Source organism: Diadema antillarum, unplaced genomic scaffold (genome assembly GCF_040938485.1).
Source record: "Diadema antillarum isolate AM-2024a unplaced genomic scaffold, OU_Dant_1.0 seq00001510_RagTag, whole genome shotgun sequence".
In the NCBI taxonomy this organism is placed as follows: Eukaryota; Metazoa; Echinodermata; class Echinoidea; order Diadematoida; family Diadematidae; genus Diadema; species Diadema antillarum.
The window spans coordinates 139,422-162,890 of NW_027272244.1; the positions used below are offsets into that span (position 1 = coordinate 139,422).

General features: G+C 36.2%; 2 protein-coding genes across 2 annotated transcripts; one reads left to right on the forward strand and one right to left on the reverse strand.

Annotated features, from left to right (window-relative positions):
• Positions 1 to 431: 431 nt before the first annotated feature.
• On the forward strand, positions 432 to 10,343 carry LOC139710225 (uncharacterized). The gene is made up of 5 exons (XM_071622156.1): positions 432 to 540; positions 5,432 to 5,635; positions 6,632 to 6,709; positions 7,730 to 7,975; positions 8,523 to 10,343. The coding sequence occupies exons 2-5, from the start codon at positions 5,480 to 5,482 to the stop codon at positions 8,595 to 8,597; spliced, it is 555 nt and encodes a 184-aa protein (XP_071478257.1). The 5' UTR covers positions 432 to 540; positions 5,432 to 5,479; the 3' UTR covers positions 8,598 to 10,343.
• Positions 10,344 to 11,597: 1,254 nt separating this feature from the next.
• LOC139710218 (uncharacterized) lies at positions 11,598 to 23,119 on the reverse strand. The gene is made up of 6 exons (XM_071622149.1): positions 22,910 to 23,119; positions 18,089 to 18,306; positions 15,990 to 16,064; positions 13,557 to 13,790; positions 13,063 to 13,130; positions 11,598 to 12,491 (listed from the first exon to the last, which is right to left on the reverse strand). The coding sequence occupies exons 2-5, from the start codon at positions 18,224 to 18,226 to the stop codon at positions 13,071 to 13,073; spliced, it is 507 nt and encodes a 168-aa protein (XP_071478250.1). The 5' UTR covers positions 18,227 to 18,306; positions 22,910 to 23,119; the 3' UTR covers positions 11,598 to 12,491; positions 13,063 to 13,070.
• Between the last annotated feature and the right edge of the window lie 350 nt (positions 23,120 to 23,469).

Consider the following 23,469-nt stretch of genomic DNA (forward strand, 5'->3'; position numbering starts at 1 on the left):
TGAATATTAATAGCAATATCACTTGACATCTTGCAAAATAGGAGTATAATGAACATGAATATAAACGTATGGGTGCATAGGTTAAAGTGTGCATGTAGGCGTGTCGATAAATGCACGCATACATACTGTTTTCTCCAAACGATATGCAATGCGATTCATGTTTACCTCTTGAATAAGGAATATCATTTTGTTTCCCTTTTTCACGAGAAGAATGCCTCAGAAATCAAAATCACCCAACGCACTAAATATGATTGTAATTTTGTTTTTCTTATAGGGACCAGTATTAGGAAAGATTGCTCATGTGTGAGAGGTATCAAGTTCGTAATAGGCCCCTATTCATTTATCACACCTGAGAAAAGAAAGAAATCGTACCTCGTAATATTCACTAAAATATTTTCGATCGGCAAATTGGCATCGCTTTTCCGATAAGTGTTTGACTGTGGTGAATTTGGCAGTGGGTTTGTGACTTTCGTTTGGGGAAAGCCTGAATCATAGCACCTGCATCCATTTGGAGACATTATACAACTTCGATATTCTCAGGTAAGTTTAGAACCACAGACAGTTTCACAAAATATGTTTGCTTGGAGAAAAGCAATCCCCTTTTAACGAGGCTGTTCAATTTTGTTTACGGGGCCAAACGCTTTCTATTTCCAAACGAAATATGTTCGGTTTGCAGAACTTTGATGTCTTGCAACTAACCGGCGTATAATGACAGCAATATGAATAAATACATTGATAAGTCAACTTTGATTCCTGGCTTTGCTTGTAACCTCTCTTTGAACATTTACAGGTCATATTACAGCTCCTGTTCTTTCTCTTCTTGTTTTGTTTCATTTTGTTTTAGGTTTGTTTTTTATAGGAAGAGCTTAACGTCATTCTTGTTGAGTTGAGATGTCTGCCATTAAATCTGTTAAAAACTATCGATAACGATAGGAATATACGGGCTATTCTTAATCATCAGTTCAAGTCTATTCCTTGTAACGATGCAAGTGGGGTATCACAGGACAGATTTTATTGTGCCCTATCTGATGATGAACTTACTTTATAACGCTTGAAGTGTGTATTTTGCGATCAAACACTAGTCTTTCTATACGCATAGGCGATGTATTGGTCTCTGGCAAATGTTGTCAACAAACTAACTACATGTTTAAGAACTGTATTCTGTCAAATTTGTTTATTCGATATTTTGTTGTGTTTTCTGTTGACAGCCCAAAGGTATGTCTTGCGTTTCTACATTTGACTTCTTCATTGACATTGATTTTCTTGTCTACATTGCCACCTAAGATGGATCGAAAGTTGGAAAAAATTATACAGTAGACAGAAAAATTCTAATTTAGACAGGAAACAACTGCCACAGAAAATACTTTATACTTGGCACAATTAGATGTATAGTATATGCATCTGGTTTTACATATAAAACGAGTTGGCCTATACTACACTTAGAAACTCACAGTCATTGCAAGAGACTCAGAAGGAGATATACATTGTGTATGGAAAGGATGAAGTAATGAGAAACGTTACATGTTTCAAATGGTGTCATCCACTTCCTTCAAAACACTGTTGTCAAATTCTCTGATATTATCTACAAACACATTTCTTCAATGTGTGTATTGAATTTCATCTCCGGGTTAGCTCTCACAATCCATGGCCTATACGTTTATTGATCTCATCCATAATAAGCTGGTTAGTCAGTAGGCCTTATAGTGACCATTAACGTCGTAACAAAATTTTGATTTCTCCAACAAAAGAAAAAGGAATAAGATAGGTACTACAGTCTAAAACGCAAACATTCCGCGACATTTCCAGACGGGCGACGACCTGTAATTGAAACTTATAAGTCCTTATTTAACTCGGGACTTGCGGAAAACTAACTGAGTCTGTGCAAAGTCTAAGGGTTGTTCAGAATTTCGTAGTGAATTGATTAATCACGTACAGCCTCAGTTTAGGGAATGCTGCAACTTTGTGTCATTGATGGATTGCTTATTTTCATACACTTCATTTGAAAGACTCGATGGGCTGTACAGTCAAGTTCATTATTACCCCATTCTATGCAAGGGACTTTGGACAGTCTGTTCAATGTTATCATATTGGTTTTCAATCAGTATTCAAAGACAAACAAAAGGTTAAAAAACGTCAACCTTTTCATAATTGGCGAAACTGACATCATGGAAACTATTGTCTCACACACGCATTTGATATTTTGCAGCATTAGGGAGGCGAAGTGGTTCGATAGCAATCAAATAGCTCGGGTTCGAGTTCTATTGAGCCTAGCGGATCAATGTTATGTTTCATGACGTCTTCTTCTTTAATGTAAAACATTTTGTACCTCGAATAGGACATCAAATTGAAGTTCCATTTATCTGGTAGTTAATGGCCCACGCAAAATTACTTCACTCTTCCATAAAGAGCTTGTTGCACACCTGCAAATGTGGTCCACCCCCCCCCCCCGCCTGCAAAAAGTTGACAAAATGATGATGCCGTCCTCTATGCTTAAGGCTCGACTGTAGAGATGACTAGCAATAGACTGCAAACGGCATAATTTACTCGGCACATTGTGGTTCACAGGAAAAAAAAAAAAACGTCTCTAACAATGAAGTATGAGTAGTGATATTGGCATGTGGCAATAGAAATGAACATGAGATACAGAGTATCGTGAAGACAGTTCAGAGTATTCAAGTTGTTACGCCGTTTTGTTAAACTAAGTCAGTACTTAGTCCTGCGGAATGGGACCATATTATTATGCTTATAGCAGGGACATTCGCAGAGACAGTTCAGACTGTCCTAGCTTGCAAATCTTCTTGCTAAACTAAGTCAATACAGTCCACCGGAATATGACATCCTTTTTTACAACAGATATTTTTCTCTGCTACTACACGTACCAGCACAGGCTCGAGAAAAACGTTGCCGCCAAGCCAAATAGAAAACAGCCAAGTTGAGCGTACGGTTCGACGCTCGTGTGTCAGTGCAGTAGTATTCGAGTCCTTCCGCGCCCATTTATGGGTGAATGGTTTCGAATCGACACGCAGCAATCAAACGTTTATTTTTTATTCCTCTGTGCGTGTTTCCTTGCTTCTATGTGCGTTTGTCCTCGTGTAAACAAATTAGTATGTAACTCAGTATTACTAGAGTTTTGCTTGTCATTGAGTGGGCAACAGTACAAACTTGTAGACAGGGAACATTTATGGACAAGATGTTCTAAAATCACATTGTTCTCTTTGGGTCTAGGAGTATGAATTAAAATTTTAACAAAAATAAGGTAAACGTAATGTTGATAACAATATCAGTTTCTTGTGAAAAATAGAAAAAAGTGGAGAAAAAAAAAACCGGAAGTAAAAACTCTCCATTTTGAGACTCACAAAGGCCACGCCAGTAATATGGTCGTATTAAAAATATGTTTAATCTCAAGACATGATGTTGTTGGCTTTTTTTTAATGATTGCTTTTATAATGCTAATTTTCAATTCTTTCCCATCTTTTAGTCATTTCCATCGGGAAATCCATCATTTCTTTTTTGTGTCTGTTTTCACAGTTTAAGAGAAGGAATAGAGGATAAACGTTCGAGTTAGCCATAGGCTCAACAGAATTCAAATTCTATATTGTTAGACGATGGTAATAATAATAAAATTACACGTCATGAATGATTCAGTTATACCTGAGACAAGAAATTCTCAGTTTCATGCCTTGTTTTAACTTCTGATGTTGTCTCCAGTATATGGTAAAAGATAAGCATAATACATGAAATTAAAAAAAAAATTATCTGTTTTCTCTAATGACTATGATGTTGAAATGCTCAGTAATAGATACCTTACGTTTGCGATTGTGTATACTATCAGTACTCATATTATGATGAACATGTTTACGTATTATGATATTATATTTATGAGTGTGTATCTCCCTTAGATTAACACCCTGGGAAGAATTCAGTATCACTTTTATACTGTTTTCGCTTAATTTTGACTGGTAAGGAGTCTATTTTGAATGATTATTATTATCTGTATGCCTTTTAATAGAAATGCACTACAGATGTTTTACAAAAATGGATAGAAATGAGTAAGGAATACAGCCTTTTTTTGGGGGGGGAGGGAGGGCGATTCTAATAAGAATGAGGTTTCTCTGAAGATATTACTCGGAATGGTCTATGTACGTTCTAAATCATTAAAATGAGAATAAACAACAACAATAACAAAAACGTTTCATCTACTTGAAATAACGGAAAGAATATGCGAGAAAAAAAAAATGTTCCGCAGTAGATACTTTTTTAGGCTTCTCCAAACCCAGTCACTTACAGCAAACACCTCTACCAAATTTGAATAGAATGACGTGTCGGCCCGGGGTAGGTGTTTGCATTTTTTTTCTCTCATTGAGGAATAATACATATTCATATTTTCCTATTGATAGCTTCTTGTATGTTATTATTGCTCTTCTCAACGGTTCTACTTCATTATCGTTACCCCAGCATCAACAGATACCAATTTATACACCTGGGTCAAGAGCAATGCTGTGGGCAAAACATTGTTGAACGTACTGGGCAGGATTCTAACCCAAGACAAGCTCTGTTAAATTCCTGACCCTCATCCGCTAAACCTTCCTGCTCCGTCAGTCTGATGTCGAGTGTAAAGGTCTTGATTACCTTTGGGAAAAAGATGTTCAAGATATTACATTTGATGCATTCGTGTAGGTCAGTTGTATCACAAAAAGAAAAATCCAACTATATAAGATTTTTGTAATAAAACCTGAAATATAAGAAGATATTACTTTTTTTTTTTCATTTAAACGATACTGTAGACGGTTACGTCTGGAAAATTTCTGTTAAAGCTATTGTCCATATTTTGTATATCTAACAATATTTAAAATCGATTATACAGGCTCAAATTTTTACATTGCTTGTTTCTACGCCTAGCTCACATGTTAGAACTATTTTGAAGCACTAATGCTGGATTTTTGTTTCATCTGCAAATGGTAAATTATTACTTTTAAGACTGTTACAACAACAACAACAACAATAACAACAACAAACAATTGTTATTGTTGTTGTTTTGTTATGGGGTTTTTGTGTGGGGGGAGGGGGTCTTTATGATTATCATTTTTATCAAGAAAGCAGCATACAATAAGTGTATTGTTCTTTATTTGAGCAGTAAGTGCGGCATGGCATTAAGTGTTTTCTTTTTGCATATTGGATTGCAAAACGCTCTTTGAATAAACAATAAATTAAATGTACGCAAATGTCGTCACGTAGGTCTTATAGTGTCACTTATCAATGCAAATGGGATCATGCAAATATCTGTGCCAAAGGAAAACACAACTGCGTATGCCACTTTTTTCTTTCACTATTGTCTTGTTTGATCTCTTTTTTTTTCTTTGTTTTGCTATTTATAGTTTGTTCTTCTTTTTCATTTCAAAGTTTTGTTGCCATTCTTGTATTCGTTTTTCAGATTTTCTTCGAAGTGCCGACACGCATTGAGTAAAGTACGCCACCAACGATGGGTTTTCGCAGAAGTTTCATCGGCTTCACGGGGGCTGTGCAGATTCTCCTCACCATGGCCGTATTTTCGCTTACTACTGATGTCGTGCTATCGGTTCCAGCACCGGCCGAAGAAAACCACGCCAGTGGAATCCCGCTCTGGGGTGGTCTCATTGTAAGTTTGTTTGCTGCCCTCCACGACAGCTGATGATCAGAAGGAGTTGCGCGAGGCATTTAAACAATATCATGTTTACTTTTCTGTTCATGTGCTCGACCTATTTTTATCGTTTTTATACTTTTTTTTTCTTTTGTGGATTCTTGAGGGTCTTAACTTTTGATTTTTTGTTTTATCATTTTTTATTTTTATTTTCTTTTTAATTCTCACATTTGCGGTGGTAAATGCATTTGTTACTATTATTTTTTGATTTTATTATTATTTCTTTTTAGCGAGTTCCATTTTTTCTTAGGCCTTAAACATGACGCAAAAGGAAAACATTACAGTTTCTAACATTGGAGGACGGTATACGAAGATATCCTCATAATGCTGTTTTATTCGACATAAAAGTAGCGGCTACCAGACATGAAGGAAGCAAATACCAGGTCAATAGCCGACGTTGCATATTATGCATGACGTGATGTCTGGGAATGATATAGTAAATAAAGTGTCCATGCAATACTTAACAAATGAACTCACTCTTACTACTGGGAGAGACCTGTTGAATAGAACACAAACAGTATACACAATCAGTATTTTGAAAAACTTATTTATTTTATCATAAAGTACAATAGATGTACACATTTCCTTTACTAATGTTTCTGATGGATGTTAAGGGTGATATCTTTCCCCCTGCTTTCTGGAAGAGGCAATTCAAGTGCTCTTTTTATCGTAAGGGAAAAGTGATCATGTGTTGAATTTTCATTATATTTTCCTAGTTTCCTTCTACTCATGTATTGTGACACCACAAACCATAGTAGTCTTCTCATCAAACGGTATGAACACTTAAACTTTAAATCATAACCTTTCACCGGTATGTCCGATTTTCCTCAAACTTTCTCTGATGTGTTCTACAATCTAAATATTAATGCATCCTCTCAATCCACCTTCTGCATTAGAAAGTGAACTTGTCCTTCTTTCGCTAAAGATTATCTCTCGTTGCTTGACTTCCTCTAGATACTGATGTGCGGTGCTGCGAACCTCGTGTCAGTTTTAGGCGGCAAAAAGAAGAAATCCAAGAACTCGTTTCTACCGGTAAGGAATGATCCATCACAGCAATGAAGTTCAGTCTCTCCCCAACCGCCCCCCTCTCTCTCTCAAACACACACACACACACACACACACACACACACACACACACACACACTGTTATGGATATCATTAAGATATGAAATGTAACTGAAATACATGATGCTTGAACATTTGCATGCAATAAATAACATAGATAAATCAACAAATGAATAGATAGACATACTTATAAGTAGGCCCATTTATAGGCCCAACGTGGAGTTTATAATTACAATTATCATAAAAATTATGAATATGGTTGTGCTTATCATTGGTTCAGGTAAGGCTATCTATCGGTAAAAGGACAGTTTGAAAGAATTCTATGCACTTAAATTCGAGTAATCTGCAGCCTGAGTACTTTGAGATTCATGCACATGTAAGTTTTGTGATGATTTGTTAGAAATTGTTATCCACACAATTATTCTTTCTAGGAAGCCAAAGGCCAATGGTGAAATGCTAAACAAGTCGTGAAAATAAATAAATACATAAATATATAGACAAAGAAATGATGATAATAATAATAATAATAATAATAATAATAATAATAATGATAATATTAAGTAACAATAAGAAGAAGAATAAAAATAATAAGCATAAGAATTTGAATAGGAAAAAAGAATAAAATAAACAAGGATATTTTTGTCAGGTACCAGTAGTGGACAGACCTGACAAGGAAGAAACGGTCATTGTATTACTTTCTAAGTTCTGAGTAGTTTACGACGTCTAGGGAGCTACATAATTAATTATACTTTCAAGCTTCTAAACATATCAATACTTAGAAAATACTAGCGCAGTAATAACTTTGCTGTCGCTATGTCATACCAACTGATGGCAGGTCGCTGCACTTTTCTTGCTCAAACCCAAACAGTCTTTTTTTTTATTATGGTATTTATGAGATTGAAATAATATCACCAAACGGTAGTTGAATACGACCACCGAACGATACCTTCCTATGGCTAATGCTTTATTACTTTGAAATCGACACAGATCTCACTGTCAAGTTTCATGGCCAATACCGTGGCGTTCCTGACATCCAGCGTTGTGATTGGTCTCTTCAGTTGGGCTATGGCTGAGGACGTAACAGCCAACTCGAGTGCTGAGGTCAACCACAACATCTACGTGATTTCTTTTGCTACCGTGATCGCCGCCATGTCTATCATCTGTATCTTGTCTATGATGGCGCTTTTTGCTGACTGCTTCACCGTTTGCTTCAGCACGCCTTCCCTATCGCAGGTAATAGAATGCATTGAAAGTGTCGTCTGTTACGATTTTGAGGCGATGCTACAAAATGAAAAAAGAAGAGAAAGGAAGGAATGAAAACTTTTGTTTTGTTTTGTTTTTGTTTTTGTTTTTGTTGTTGTGCTTTGGTATGCAATCCTAAATCAAAAGAGTACAGTGTAAAAGATTAGCAACAACAATAACAAATCATAATTATGTAAATTTGCAATTGCCTTATATCACAATGTCATAATGGTTTTACAGGATTTTGAGTAGAATTGAGGTTAGGCAAAATAAGTCATCTAAAAATTGGCAAAAAGAATAACTTTGGCTTTGATTGTTTTTCTTTGTTTTAGTATTCTTACATAATACAATAATTATAATCATTACGTGAATGATATCGTGGAGGACTGAAACACATTTAGATATGAAATAGAGAATTAGAGAATGAGAAAATCAGAGAAAGGAAAGGAAACACGTATTAATTCGTTCAGGCTGTCATTCACTCAGCAAAGACCATAATGTTATGTCACTTTTTTCTCTCACTATTTTCGTTTGACAGCACCCTTACCCCTTGGACGGCTATGATATGCCCCCTCGTTATCCACAGATGCACCCGGGTGCTAAACTCTACTAGGCGGACCGACGGTTCAACGTGGTGATATCATAATCCTTTCTACATGCTGTCAACTTTGCAAAAATCGAGAAATATGTTAAGGAGAAGAGATTTATTTTCTTGGGTGGATGCACAAACGTCTTTAACTCTATAACTTTATTGTGTAAGGCGCATTTCACATAAGTCGAAAAAGAGGTCGCGTCGAGCCCGCAGCACGCTATACCACTGTCGGTCGCACGACTGAGCGACTTCTCATCTGAAATAAACAAGCGCATTTTTTTTTTCATAAGGGTATCGAGATTTATTTCGAATCCGAAGTCTATGAGTCGTGCCACCGAAAGTCGTATGGTGAGCGGCGAACTTTAAACTCGACTTAGGTGAGTTTGACATGGCACGAGTTTTCCACTCTGCTTTAGGCTGAAGAGGACATCGGGCATGTCGGGTGTCACATAAAGACGCAGTCAATCACAATCTTCTCATATGCAAGTCGGCACACAGTACCATTTTACACCAGCATGCTATCTTCTTTTGATACGGAGAGTGACAGTTTTGCTGTTTGGAAATCTTGAGGAAAGTAACGCCTCTTTTCTTTTCAATGGATAATTACAGATTCGGGTGTTTTTCCCCCTTTAGACAAATATTGAACATTGCAACATCTGCATCTACCGTCATACATGGTAAAGCAAAAAATATACATAGACGGCGGCTAAATCTTTTCTCAAACTATTGTTAGATTCCAAAATTGTTATTTGCATAGCTTTAACTTGATACCTGCACGTATTAGGTGTTTTCTTTCCTAATTGTCACTAAAGCAACGTTTACAGGTTACGTACATGCATCGAAAGGTATGAAATGAACTTATCCGAAATCAAGTTGGCATGTGAAACTTGGAAGTACTTTGTCGATCGCATACTAACAATTATAACTACTATGTTTTGAATAAACTGTGACTGTGTTTGGTTAAAGTAAGATTTTAAATGTTGCACGATTTCTTATGAAATGTCCAAGTATCAAATTATATGATTTAAAAAAAAATCAAATACTTTAGAACAATATCAAAACTTAATTGTAAGTTCTGTCAAAAGACTTTCATGATATTTTGAGAATACAATTTTGGTTGTACAATTCTTTATGCCATATCTAGTATATGAAAGTAAACTAAATATAGTATATTGTTGGTGATTTGTCTTTTTGTAGTGTACTAACGTATATTATTCGTGTAGCCGTCTACATTTTAGGGAAGAAAAAAAAATGTGAAAAAGTGTTTTTCTTGCTTTTATACAAATTGTATACAAAAACTGTAGTTTAATTGTCAGGTGATCTATTTAGCAAAAAGTATTGATGAAACAGTGTGTATTATGATGTAAAGCAAGCGACTGCTTCAAACTATTTATCTTCCCTCTGATCAGAGTTTGTATAATAAAACTACTTTCCTTTTTTATTTTCATACAAGCCTTTTTAGCATTTTACCATTTTATCAACGACCCGTCGTTATTCTTCTATATTGACGGCAATTGTACAACACGATTGTTTATGATCAGTCAGGATTAAAATCACCTGCAGTAGGGAACTATTTACTTTGTTTATATTAGGAATATCCCCTCAGATTAAAGATATTGAACTTGGCTATTGCCGACATGTGGAAATCACAAAATAAAATAAATCTTGTTTTCATAATATTCATCAAAATGTTCACGTTGAAGGGGAATATTCTGTTGCAGCATCAACTCAAGGATAATTCTCCATCGAAATGTTGTTTTGTCAGTAGATGGTTATTTGAGAGCAATATAAACAGTCTACGTTGTGATTACGTTGGCTTGTAGTGGTGTTAAATTGTAAGCTTCGGATGATGCATTCTTTTTGAATAAGAGAGAATTAAGACTCAAAGTTCAAACTTGCTAATTGTGGAGTTTAAATTTGTATAACGTCTTCCTCCAAAACTGTACTTTGGCCAGGTCCTTTTGGTACACAGGTGAAACAAGAAATATTATATCAATAAATTTGTAGCTATAATTTATGTTATCACCCTCGTGGTATTTACCGCTTCCTTGTATTAGTGGTAACGTCACATACCTTTTTTTCTCTCTCTCACTCTCTCCCTATCTCTCTGACTACACACATATTATATATATATATATATATATATATATATATATATATGTATATATATATATATTTATTTATATACATACATAAGTGTGTATGCATTTATGTGCTCATGCGTTTGCAGAATGGTACATCAAAAAAAAAACAATAATTATTCGGAAAGAGAGATCTTAATGAAAATATTCTCCACTGTTTTTTTTTTTCAAAGCAAAGAAATACAACACTTCACTAGAGCGATTTTGTTCTGATATTGGCGCAGACTTTATTAGAAACAGTTAAAATATAAAATCAAAACAGACCGTCACCAGTGACGCAATTTTCAGTCTCAAGTCACTCGAATTGCGTAATAGTATTATTCAACAAAAAGGTTCTCTCCCTTTAAAGTATATACACACAGTGATTATCAATATTGCTTTCCTTTAATAACGTGCACATATTATGAAAGCTAAAAACTGATTATATTTTCACAGAAAGAATGGAAGAGTGTACGATAGGTAGACGAACATTAGACGCAGGTACATAATGTTTTAGATGTAAGAAAAGAGTGTACAAGTTATACACATATCTTATCAATATTTCTTATATATACACGAAACTGATTAATAGATTCAAAAGGTTTTAATTGTATTCTAACACGCCGAATGTGAGGTATTCTCCTTTTGTTGAAAGTTTTATTAATACATTCAGCGAAAGACTGTAGAAAGAGGAATGTTTTAATTACATTTTGAATTTGATTTTCAATTACAAAATAAAATCAACAATCACCTTGTTTCAATTTATTTGAGCTTTATTCAACAGGAGGCATTTACTGTAGAAGTTTAGCATATATTCTCATTACTCTGTTAAGGCAAATAGTATCCCGAACATTATTTTCTGTCTTTTTAACTTGATATCACAGTTATACAATGTAAGGAAATGTTAAATGTCAAATCTAGATCAGTATCTACATGTTTAGCGGTACTTTCAATGAATAATTTAAACATTTTCTCCAACCATTTCTTTTTTTGGTTTGCGAAATATCTTTTTAACATAATTTTTAGCATTCATTGTGGATGTTCGATAATAATGATTGGAGAGTGAAACATTGTGTTTTATTTGAAGGACAGTTTTGATTTTGCATTATTGTTCTGGTTGCGGAATTTTATAAAGACCTACTTTGATTGCTCAATTTATGACAGATTCTTCAGTATAAGATAAGATTAAATAATGTAAAAATCAGAGGTTTCCTATTCAATGGTAATACAATCAAGTCTGTTGAAAACTCACTATATACAACTTGATTGCCTGATGATAATATTCGGCCTATAACGATGGCGTATCTATCTAATCAGTTGTTTTCCATTTGCTGACGTATCATACAGGTGCAGACCAATCGTTTTATTGTGTGAAATCGGGTCAATATACCTCCTGTCATTCCTAACCCAGCCCCCGGATTATCTCGACCTCGCTTCCGTAATTCCAACTTCACTTGGGGTCCAACAAGATCTAAAATCTGGTACCAACTCTTGAGTCCCAATTAAAAAGAAAACGATGTTGACAATTTGCACTTGCGGCGTTAAATAATTGCAGTAAAGTTTAAGGTAATAGCGAACGCAGCAATCATTATCATCAAATACTACGCTCACTTCAGCTGTGCGTCTACAAGTTCTTCTTGGTATTTATATCACGAGCTGAAAACTATGCTGGCAGATTTTTCAGCCTCTAGGGTTGACGTAGCATGGATGTCATGTCGTTGATTTATTACCAGTCGCTCTGTCGGGGATTATTTTTTCTTCACACAGCAAAGACACCGCTCATAAATTTATTTACCTGTAAGAACAAAGAAAGTTGAAAAGAATCAAATGAGGACGCGTGGATTTTTGTTTACGGGGCAGTTTAAGAAGTTTTTTTAGTGGGATTTAAACAAGTCATTCCTCAATGATAGTGGCACCCCTTCAAACCTTCAGTCAATTCAAGAGTTAGATGAAACAATTACGCACGCTTAAAACAAAGGCAGACCGGTCACTCTTTCTTTAAAAGAACAATGTTACTACAATCAAGCCAATCGATCAAGTAATCAATAAATGTAATACAGTCATATACACGTAAACGTCTGCGCGTGTACATTACAAACCTATATCTTGTCCTTGTTTAAGTTCGTTCATGCTTTTAATCATTCATCTTCAATAATGGTTACAAGATGAAATGTATAAATTAAGAAAAAAAAGATATGCTTTTATGCGCCATTTGGTTACTCGAACTTAAGGATAATCAGATTATTCAGAGTTTTTTTTTGTGCTTTACTGTTTTGTGCCGCAATGTAGAATTGGGCAGACCCATCAGTTGATGGAATTTAGCAGTTAATGTTTCAAATTAAGTCAATCATTGGATTGATTATTACCTGCTTTTTTACGCCTTGTAAATGGCTGGAACCTGTCGTGGTGGGTAGTCGTAATATGAGGGCCTTGGCTGCAAAGTAAAAGCAAATGATTTTACATGAAATGGTTTTGTCAGTTATCGCCTGAAATTATAATTTCACCGCATAATTATTATTAGCATCATCATTCATGGATTATTAATACCATGAAAATGAAATCGCTGAATTGTTCACAATCGCAGACAAAAGTCATGCATCCATCATAGTTATAACAAAATTGTTTAGTTCTTTGAACTGTGAATACAACCACAAAATTATAATTTGTTGTACATATAAAGTAAAATGTATGAAATACATACTGTATGAAATCTTGATACTTTGCTGCGATAAAATAGAAATAATATGTATAAATATACATAACCGAGTAGATGCGACACCAATGGACTTTGCTGTAAATGCATTATAAACCAGTTTGACAAATTTTCTGGATAGGCTTTTACGTCATAAAAGTCTCTCACCTCGGCAGGGGGGCCGAACGATAGCGAGCAGCAGTCCACGAACATAGCAGTCATCGACAGCACGAGGATAAAGATGGAGGCGATGACGACGGCGGTGTAGAGCTCGACCGCGGCTTCCTCCCCGGCTTGCACGCCGTCATCGAGCGTGGCCCACGCACCCCACGTCAAGAAGCCGATGCAGAGGGCAGCAACGAGAAGGGCGACGAAGTTACACAGGATGACAGTGAAGGAAAACTGCAGGGATAATCGACAAATACAAAGAACACTGATTATCACATGATTCTGTGGTAATGGATAATACAGTAACTAGGGTAAAAGGTACATACATACATACACACACACACACACACACACACGCACGGGCGGGCACACAAACACAAACAAATACATGCAAACACTGGTCATTACTGTAGTAAAAGTCAATATTCAGCTAAGGATAAACCGCTACACACACACGCACATAAATGAAAAAAAAAACGAACAACATTGATTATCACTGTGGTAAAGGTTAACAGTAACTATAGGCCTACATGAGCAATTAAAGAGGTAAATCACACACACGCACACACACACCCACACACAGAAAGCAAACACACAAAAACACTAATCATTACTGTGATAATAGTCAATGTTACTGGAGCAGCTACCCAGCTTTAAACTAAAACAACAACAACGACGAGGAAGACAATTACAACAAACCATTTATTATGTAGCATTTTTCTTACTCAATCTTTTCCATTCTTTTCTTATTCCATGTATTGATTGATAACAACACAAAAAAGAACCTGTTAACATATACATCAGGTCTACTTTATGGTCCGATTCTGGACACACCGTCATGTCAAGTCCTAGACCAACTTACTAATACTAACAACAGTAGACAAGTTACCTGGCCTAAATAAATTATGTAAAACAAAAGAAGGTGACTCTTGCAAAAGTATACGACAGCATGGCAGCTTAACTTATCAGTGTTCAAAATAATCACATGCTTAATCAAATACATTTATTTTAAAAGTCATACCACTCCTAAACGTGATATTAAAGGGGATTTATTATAATACACAACACTCCGATTTGATAAACTCAGTCATTGAAAAGACGATTTATGTTCCAAAGAGTAATCTTATTTCGTTTTGTTTTCTTGCTTGTAGTTCGTTTATTTCTTTTCAGCTTAGATTCTCTTCGTGTGTGCGTACAATGCAAGAGTGTGTACAATGTATATAAACTGGACATGTGTGTCCCTACAATGTACAATGTATGTTTGCTTGTGTCTGTTTGTGTGTGGGGGGAGATAAATCATGCCGAGCGTTTTCAGGCATTTTACTTTGTGGAAAATTGCCAAACAGCTCTCTCCCTCGTATTCGACAATAGAGAGTATAGGTGTGTCACGGACGTCTACGAAAGGGAGGCGCCCAAAGTCTTTGTGTGCAAAATCCCCCTTGAATTATTTAATAAGGCAGGGTGAGTCAACACACTGGTTTAAAGGTATAGTTTAGCATTGGGGGCAGTGATTTTGAAAATGTTCGATTTATCACATAATGCATATGTGTAGGTCAGTTGTATCAGACAACATCCTGCCATCTAAAGATGTCACAACATAGCCTATAGTAAGGAGATATCACTGTATTTGGCGATAAACTATTAGTGTAGACGGTTTATTCTAGAGACAATTCTAATAAAATTATTGCTCACATTTTGTATATTTCACAATACTTTACATTGATTATACTGAGTTACATTTTTACATTGGTTGTTTCTATTACTATCTCACATTTTAGGAATAATCTTAGGCACCAGAGGAGGGTTTTTGTTTCATCTGCAAACGGTAAATAATATCTTTAACAGGAATAAAACAAAAAGGCATGGCGATTCATTGGCGAACAAAAGCAGAAGCAGGGAATGTACCGGTTGAAGATTATGGTGGCGCCACGTAATGTTTGCAGACGAGTTTAAGCACACAACGAGTTAAATGAATTCTTGGTGATTTGAGATATTTGCAAACACAGGCAATAAGAAAATGTTGGGTATTATTATCATAACATCTAGAACATTCTGTGTCTATGTAACAATCAAAGGAAGGGATTTATTTTGCTCTATCGGATGGTGGACTTTATACTTGGAAGTGTTTCAATATCCCGTTTTGCGATCACGCCCTACACACACATATATCTATATATATATATATATATATATATATATATATATATATATATATATATCATAACATGATATATGTGTGTATATATATATCATGTATATATATTATATATATGTATATATATATATATATATATATATATATATGTATTATTTATTTGTTTATGTTGATTTATGTACTTATGTACTTATTTATTTATTTATTTATTTATTTATTTATTTATTCATTCATTCATTCATTCATTCATTCATTCATTCATTCATTCATTTCCTTACCGGCATCTCATCTACTCGATGCTTCCTCTTTCTGTCGAAAGCCTGCACCAAGTTCGCACAACCTGTCATCACAAACTGGACACAGAGAAAGAAAGAAAAAGGATAATAGAAGACAGTGCATTCATTTCTGTCTGCATTATTGTTATCTTATACGATGTAATCACACTGTGATATCGAAACAAATTAATTATAACAGGTGCATTCAAGACCGGTCATTTCATTTCTATTTGTTGTGAAAAAAAGAAAATAAACAACTGCAAATTCGTCGCACTTGCATCAAATAGAGGCATATGGCAATCAGAGAAGTAATATGCAAACGAAAAGAGCAATAACAAAGTGTATACTGGAAAGGAAGGACAGCACAAATAGCAGAGTTTCAAGAGAGGCACAAAAAGGGTATTGGCTGATGTGGATGATCCTTGTTAGCTCCATGCTTCAGTGAAGAATGCTTATAGTGACAGTATAACGGTAGTAGCATAAATTATGTAGTAAACTAGTAGTGGAAGCAACCGCAGAAAGATCAGAAACACAGTCTCACAGTTCCTTGTACCATATACATGTATGTCCGAGGTAACTCGACAAAACATTCTACAGTAGCCTGGTTAGATGTGAATACGGCGGTAAACTGTATTCAAATTACTGCAAACGATTTCATCACTTAAGCTTTCATAACCATCATGCAACTTGATGCTATTCAATATCTGTCATTATGTTCAAGTGAGCGTAAATTTACGTTTTCTTGTCGCTTCATTTTGGGCATTCGTGTTGCCATGTTCTTTGATAAATATCACACAGTCATGTTTCGGTGTTTTGTCGGGGAGTGTTGTAGTTGGACTACAAATCTTTGGCATATTTTTCATGAATAAGCCAAACATCGACATAATATTACAGAATTAATTCGCATACCATGCATGGCATGAACTCGGGGAATGCATAAGCTGTCAAATATACACCCTTGGGTAGCCTACATAGTTATTCCCACGTCTTTGCCTTCATAATATTCCCGATTGTTGAGCAAACAAGACGGTAAGTTCGAGCGAGTCAACACTTCTGCACTCGACAAATTTGAAGAAGAAAATGGGGATTTTGTGCAAATACATGCAAATACAATGGACAGTCTGTAGACTGGTATACAAATGGGGTGTGTTACACTGTATGTCCTGAATAATTAATATACAGTGTATGTAAAGGGCACAGGTATTCTACAATGCCGTGACAGAGCAGACTGAACGAAATTTTTTTACTGTTTCGATGCAGTGAGGTTTAGATGTAATCAACAGTACAGGGGTTCTTAGCTGTGGATTTCAAAATCAGAACAGGCATATACATGTATCGTGCAAACGCACAATTAATCATGTACTTGAACGTATTTGTTTTGAATGTTGCCAATTTGTATGAAAAAAAAGACAAACGTTATCATTAAATTGTACAGCACTGGGAAGTTTCAAGCTTCTGTACTATTTTGCTCACTATATATCTGGCTTAAACACTTCTGTTAAAAGTTACATAGCTTTGAAAAGTATAAGCCTACAGAATGATTTATAAAAGGGCTCATGGGTTGCGGAATCGAAATCATGTGGCACACGGGGGTGGGGGGGGGGGGGTCATATATACACCGTGGCACACAAAGAGTAAGCACATTGGACATAGAATGCACACAAACTCATACTGACAGTCCTTTAACATAGACCTAGCACATGCAGTCATAACGCACCTTTAGTCCAGCACTGACGCAATCATGCATGGTGCTGTATATACAGTGTATAACAATGTTGTTTTGTTGAATTTAATCAAACAAGGAATGGAAATTTAGCTAATTAGTCGATGTTTATATAAGGGGATGCATTCCACTACAAATGCAAATCACGAGATGTCCTCGCCATGTTTTCTTAATTACAAGGAATTACAAGGAAGCCAAAACGCAAATATGAATGTGGGGTGAGTGAAAACAGCAATATGAGTAGAATCCGTCAGCTGAAGTATGAAGAAAATTGGACAATTCATTTAAATGACATCATTAATGATAACAAACAGAAATGGAATGTAAGGAGAATTCCCCAAATTGTTTCACCGCAACCTGCCAACTGATTTGCACTCACCAAGAGACCACACCAGAGCGGTACTCCAGCGGCGGCGTGTGAGAATGTTGCCGGGGCATTCGTGCCTTGGATGCTGAGGATGATCCCGTAGGCGATCATCACGCCTCCCGTGAATCCCAGAAACTTTTGTCTGAACATTGTGCCGAGTCTTAGTGATATAAATCAGAAACACAAAGTCCCTCTGTAAAGTGTTGTCTTGTGTTTACAGAATCAGCCCCCTGAAAGAAAAAGCAAACAAACAAACAATTAAGAAAACTGTATGTCACATAAAACAGTATTTTGTAGGAAATACCGCTCACATGAAGAAAAAGACGCCTTCAGAGCCTTCTTCCTCTCTTTATTGCTCGAATGATGAGTATGATGATGATAATGATGGTGATGATCATCATAATGATAATCAGGGAAATAATGACAGGGACACTATGATGACAATTGTGACCCTGCACCTCAAAACAAACAAAAAGTCGCCAGACATGAATTTTTAGTTAAGACCATATTCTGAAAGAGCAGACTTTAAGCTTTAAAATGATGTATAACTCAAATCAAATGGACTCTCCTAACCTATCTAAATATTGGAAAGAAAGCATAAACTCAGGAAAAGTGTGAACTGAGAAAAGAGGCTCTGAAGTACAGTGTCTATTCAAGCGCTTAATCTTTACCAAAGCGTGCTGGCTGTGCGATGAATGGGACAAAAAACAGGAATTAAACCACCAGAGTAACAACAATGAAGGAATTATCAGATTAAACTGAAATTAAGCATGCGTCATTAACACTTTCTGTCCATAATAAATGCCAATTTTCAAAGCAGTAGCACTATCCTTTCAAAAGTTATTAGAGTTGAATGTGAAGAGTGTGGACAAGGTTTTTCAGAAATGAAAAAGGGACTCTAAAGACACACCTAATCACACTATTCTACCAAAAATGTTCGAGATAAACTGCTAAAAAAACACACTTTCCTGCCCGTTTTATGATACCAAATTTTAGCATAATGTAAAAGGAGACCTGCTCTTTCAGAAAATATGAAAAAGTCAAGTTCGGCTAGGTTGACCCATTTCACTTATTTTCAGTCCTCACGCAAAATCAGTGTGTGCGACTTTATGTTCGTTTTGAGGTGCACGGTCACAATTAGTCCCAAATCAATGTTTGTGTGATTTAGAGTGGATGACGTACATGTACATGTACGTGTACATATTTGTATCTTTTAGTGACTGATTTCAAAAGAAAGTCGGAATAAAACTTATTCAAGTATAACAAAATGATGGATAACATTATCAAAAGCTTGCCATTGTACCTGAAAGTCAACTTTCATTGAGGTATCTTTCTCGGAACGAAAATGAATTTGTGCTCAAACAGTGGTCTTTTTGTTACCTGAACTATAATGCTTTAGATCTTGTAGGTTCAAACATGAACAATGATCTGTTGTGGTCAGCGTTGCACAAAATGTTTTACAGAACTTATTTTCGAGATGTAAACATTATATGAAGTCCAGAGTTTTTTGTATGATGATTATTGATATTTCGCATGTCATAAATATTTTTCTGCGGATGCATTTCATCGGAAAAAGTTGAAGAAGAAAACAAACGTTGTAGTCAAGATGAATAGTGTTACAAAATTACATGATACTCTGGGTGCACGGACAGAGAGAGAGAGAAAGAGAGAGAGGGAGAGAGAGAGAGAGAGAGAGAGTGTGTGTGTGTGTGTGTGTGTGTGTGTGTGTGTGTGTGTGTGTGTGAGAGAAGGGTAGAGATATCACTTTGATATATTGCTTTGCTTGTTTACGTCTATTAAGCAGGCAGAGGTTGATGCTTTAAAGGGTGGTGTAGTATTATAGTAGAGATGAGAAGTGGACTCCTAACTTTTTTGCGACATTCCAAGAAACCACCTAATGAAATGATACAGAGCATACCACTCTTAGAGGAATTCAAAGATTATTTGATGAAAATCGGTTTTGGAATCGCTGAGAAATCCAAAAACAAAGTAATGCAAAGCGATCATATTGAAAGGTGGGACCCAACTTTTATAGTGATTGCTCTGTTTTGGATATCTCAGCCATTTCAAAAACAATTTTTATCAAATAAACATTAAATCCTTCTTGGAATTACAGTACATGCTCTTTATAGTTGGAATTGCATGCTCTTCCATATTACATAAGAGGTTTCTCATCGTCTCCAAAGAAAAATAAATATGTTTTAAACCTGAAGTTGCAGTGTAGGTTTCAACCAAAACTATACGACCCCTTTATACATGTACGTCCAGTGGCATAGATTATTGCAATTAATGCTCAGTCTCGAACCCCTTGCATGCACAACCTGGAAAGCCCTGTACACAACCTATTGGGATTATTGGGACCACAGAATCTCCATGTGAGTACATAGTGTACACGCTTTAAGCCTTCATGCGTGTTATTCACGTGAAAGAACTCTTCTTCCGACTCTCTTTCATTAGAAGCATCTGTCGTGGTAAAGATGGACCGTATACTACAATACAAACTCGCGTCTCAAAACTAGCAGGTAATTACAAGTTTGCCAATACAATGGCCAGATAAAAATAAAAGAGGAAAATGGTCCTATGTAATAAAAGTAGGGGCGACTCGTCGCCTGTTTGGAAAATTAGGTGATCGCCGTGTGGAAGTATACAATTGTAGGCCTACATTGTACTATGAATTTTAATCACAGGCCGCTGTATAAACACTGGATATTAATCAAATCCAAGGCAACAACATTATGCATTAACAACTAAGTGATTCAGGTTATCGAAAATAATGCGTGATAACCCTTTTGGAACAAATACACGGTCACACAATGTGACAATGTCCCAATTTTAAAATGTGTGAGATTTGGACATTTTCACATAAAACACACTGTGTGACCTTGTGTTTATTCCGTAAACAGAATGCACGCTTACTTGACACAAATTAACCACATTGCTCTCTAAAATAGTAGTGAAAGAAACTGCACCAAACGTGATTGGCATTCTACACAATAAATGGTTTGCATGAAATGTATTCATGGACCTCATGTCCATTAGTTGCGATTCTTACCAGGAAAAGATATGAGAGCTAAAGCACTCAGCACTAAGTTTGTAAGCAAGTTACTTTGATGACAGACGTGTAGTTTATACTATTTTTACAGTCTTAAGACAGAACTACTCTCAGATAATCATATTCTCCTTACTAGAAGCCTAATCACGTGTTAGCTGTCAGAAGGAAGACTAATGGGGTTTGCAAAAAAGTCTAGTCGCAATAATTATATTGATTGCATATACACTGTATCTATTGCAAATTTTGCAAATTTTCGATCAATTTTTAAAAGACTTGATTGATTTGGAGGCATGGTAATTGATTGCAACTTTCCTGCAAAGCCTTCTACAATGTCCTGTATGTTGATGGATATACACACTTGTACTTCAACAAAATAATATACACTGCACTTGTACTGTCACTGCAATTTGTGTATAATTAAATTATACAGTATCTTATCTCCTATGGCGAACAGGGATGACATCTCATAGTGCTCTATATCCAGTTGAAAAGGCGCTCTAAAAATGTCAACCATTGCCTTTATTATAAGTGTAAGATACATTTGAGGGATCTTTGTTTTTCTGTAAATTGAATCATCGTGGAAGTTAAAAGCGTAGCTCACACACAGACATACGCACACACACGCACACAAACTTGCACATATTATACAGTGTACATGTATAAGGTATTAAGAGCTTCACTGTAAAATGAGCTACGCGCCATTTCCAAATAGTGCACATGTATGCCCTTCGTCAGATAAAGCAAAATAACACCAGTGGTCCTTTATGAGGATACAAATTTACTGTACCTCACTTGTAACATAACAAGGAATATTCAAGAAGTTATGATTAAAAATATCCCATTTGTTCTTATTATTTTCTGTTTGTCAGCAGCTTTAATCACAAACATCTCAACATAACAAGGATGGAGTTAGATCCTTTTGCGATAAAATCTTCGTATACTGTATATAAGATATTACATAACATCTCTCTCGTTCTATCTCCCACACGTACATGCAAAGTATTCATAAGAGACTATCATGGTCACAACTGCATGCGAAACACAGTTTCATTTGCTACAAAAGTCGAAAAGAGCATTCGCATACTACAGCATTAAATTTACACGTAGAGCACGTAGTGATGACTAAGAAAGTTAAAGGGGAAGGCTAGTAACTGATCAGTGGGAATCAGTGGAAATGCTGGGAGATGATTGTTCCAATCCTTATGGGATTCATTCAAGAGTTCATTGTGTATCTATTGTTGTGTGAAAATGATTTGCTTCAGAACGGTCTCATATTCAAGTAATGTGCAGATTAATGCCCCGTCACTGACCAGGGACGCTAACCTGGAAGCATTAAACTGCACATTACTTGAATATGAGACCATTCTGAAGCAAATCATTTTCACACAACAGTTACTAGCCTTCCCCTTTAAAGGTAATGAGTGAAAAATAACAAGCTACCTACAGTATAGTAACATGTTTCAAATGTAAAGATTAACCCTCTCGTGTACAAACATGATGTGCGGTCCGGGAAGGCGAATACGTAATTTCAATAAGAGTGCAACTTGTGAGTCTCTATGTAAGTCGTGTGAAAATCATGTTACACTTTCACTTGGCTGGAATTTGGGTGCGGTTCACACTGGTCATTGGCCGCATAGTGGAAGTGAAGTATACACAAACTTGCGACGCCTGGTACAAGTGTTGTCCGGCATTCGATTGTAAAGGAAATCGATAGGTACGTGAAGAAGAAACATTCTTTTTTTTTTAGGTGCATGGTGAATTGCCTATAGGCTGCTTCTTACCTTCTCTAAAACTCGAGAAACTCAGGCTAGATACGACTTGATGGCTGAGGTCCGAGTCGCTTTTCTTTCTGGTGATTCACAAGTTTCCTGGCGTCACTTCGCCTAACTTTCCACCGGCAGAACTTGGGACTGGACTTTACCAACGGATCTTTACACTTACAGAGAACAGAATAATACGCCGCGTTCGTGACGCTCAAATGCACACACACACACAGCACACACAGTCACTAAACATGCAGTGGGGTAGGAGAGTGCTAGTCTTTGTGTGTGTGTGTGTGTGGGTTTTTTTTTTTAAGGAATTTCCGTGCGGACACACATAGGCACGCCGGTCTCTCGTTGCCTACTTGCCTTTCTTCAAATGGTCCCGCGTGTGCGGTCACTCAGAACGGATAAAAGGGGGAACACGCCCTTGTCTACAACCCCAGTAAGAGAATCTCCGTGCATTTATTAAAGAGGTCTGAGCTAAGCCCCGAGTGCCAGGGAAGAAAAGCGTCTTGGACATAACAAAGCGCGAGACGGGGACAATGAAGGGTTGAGTCTTTTCAAACAATCCTTGTGTT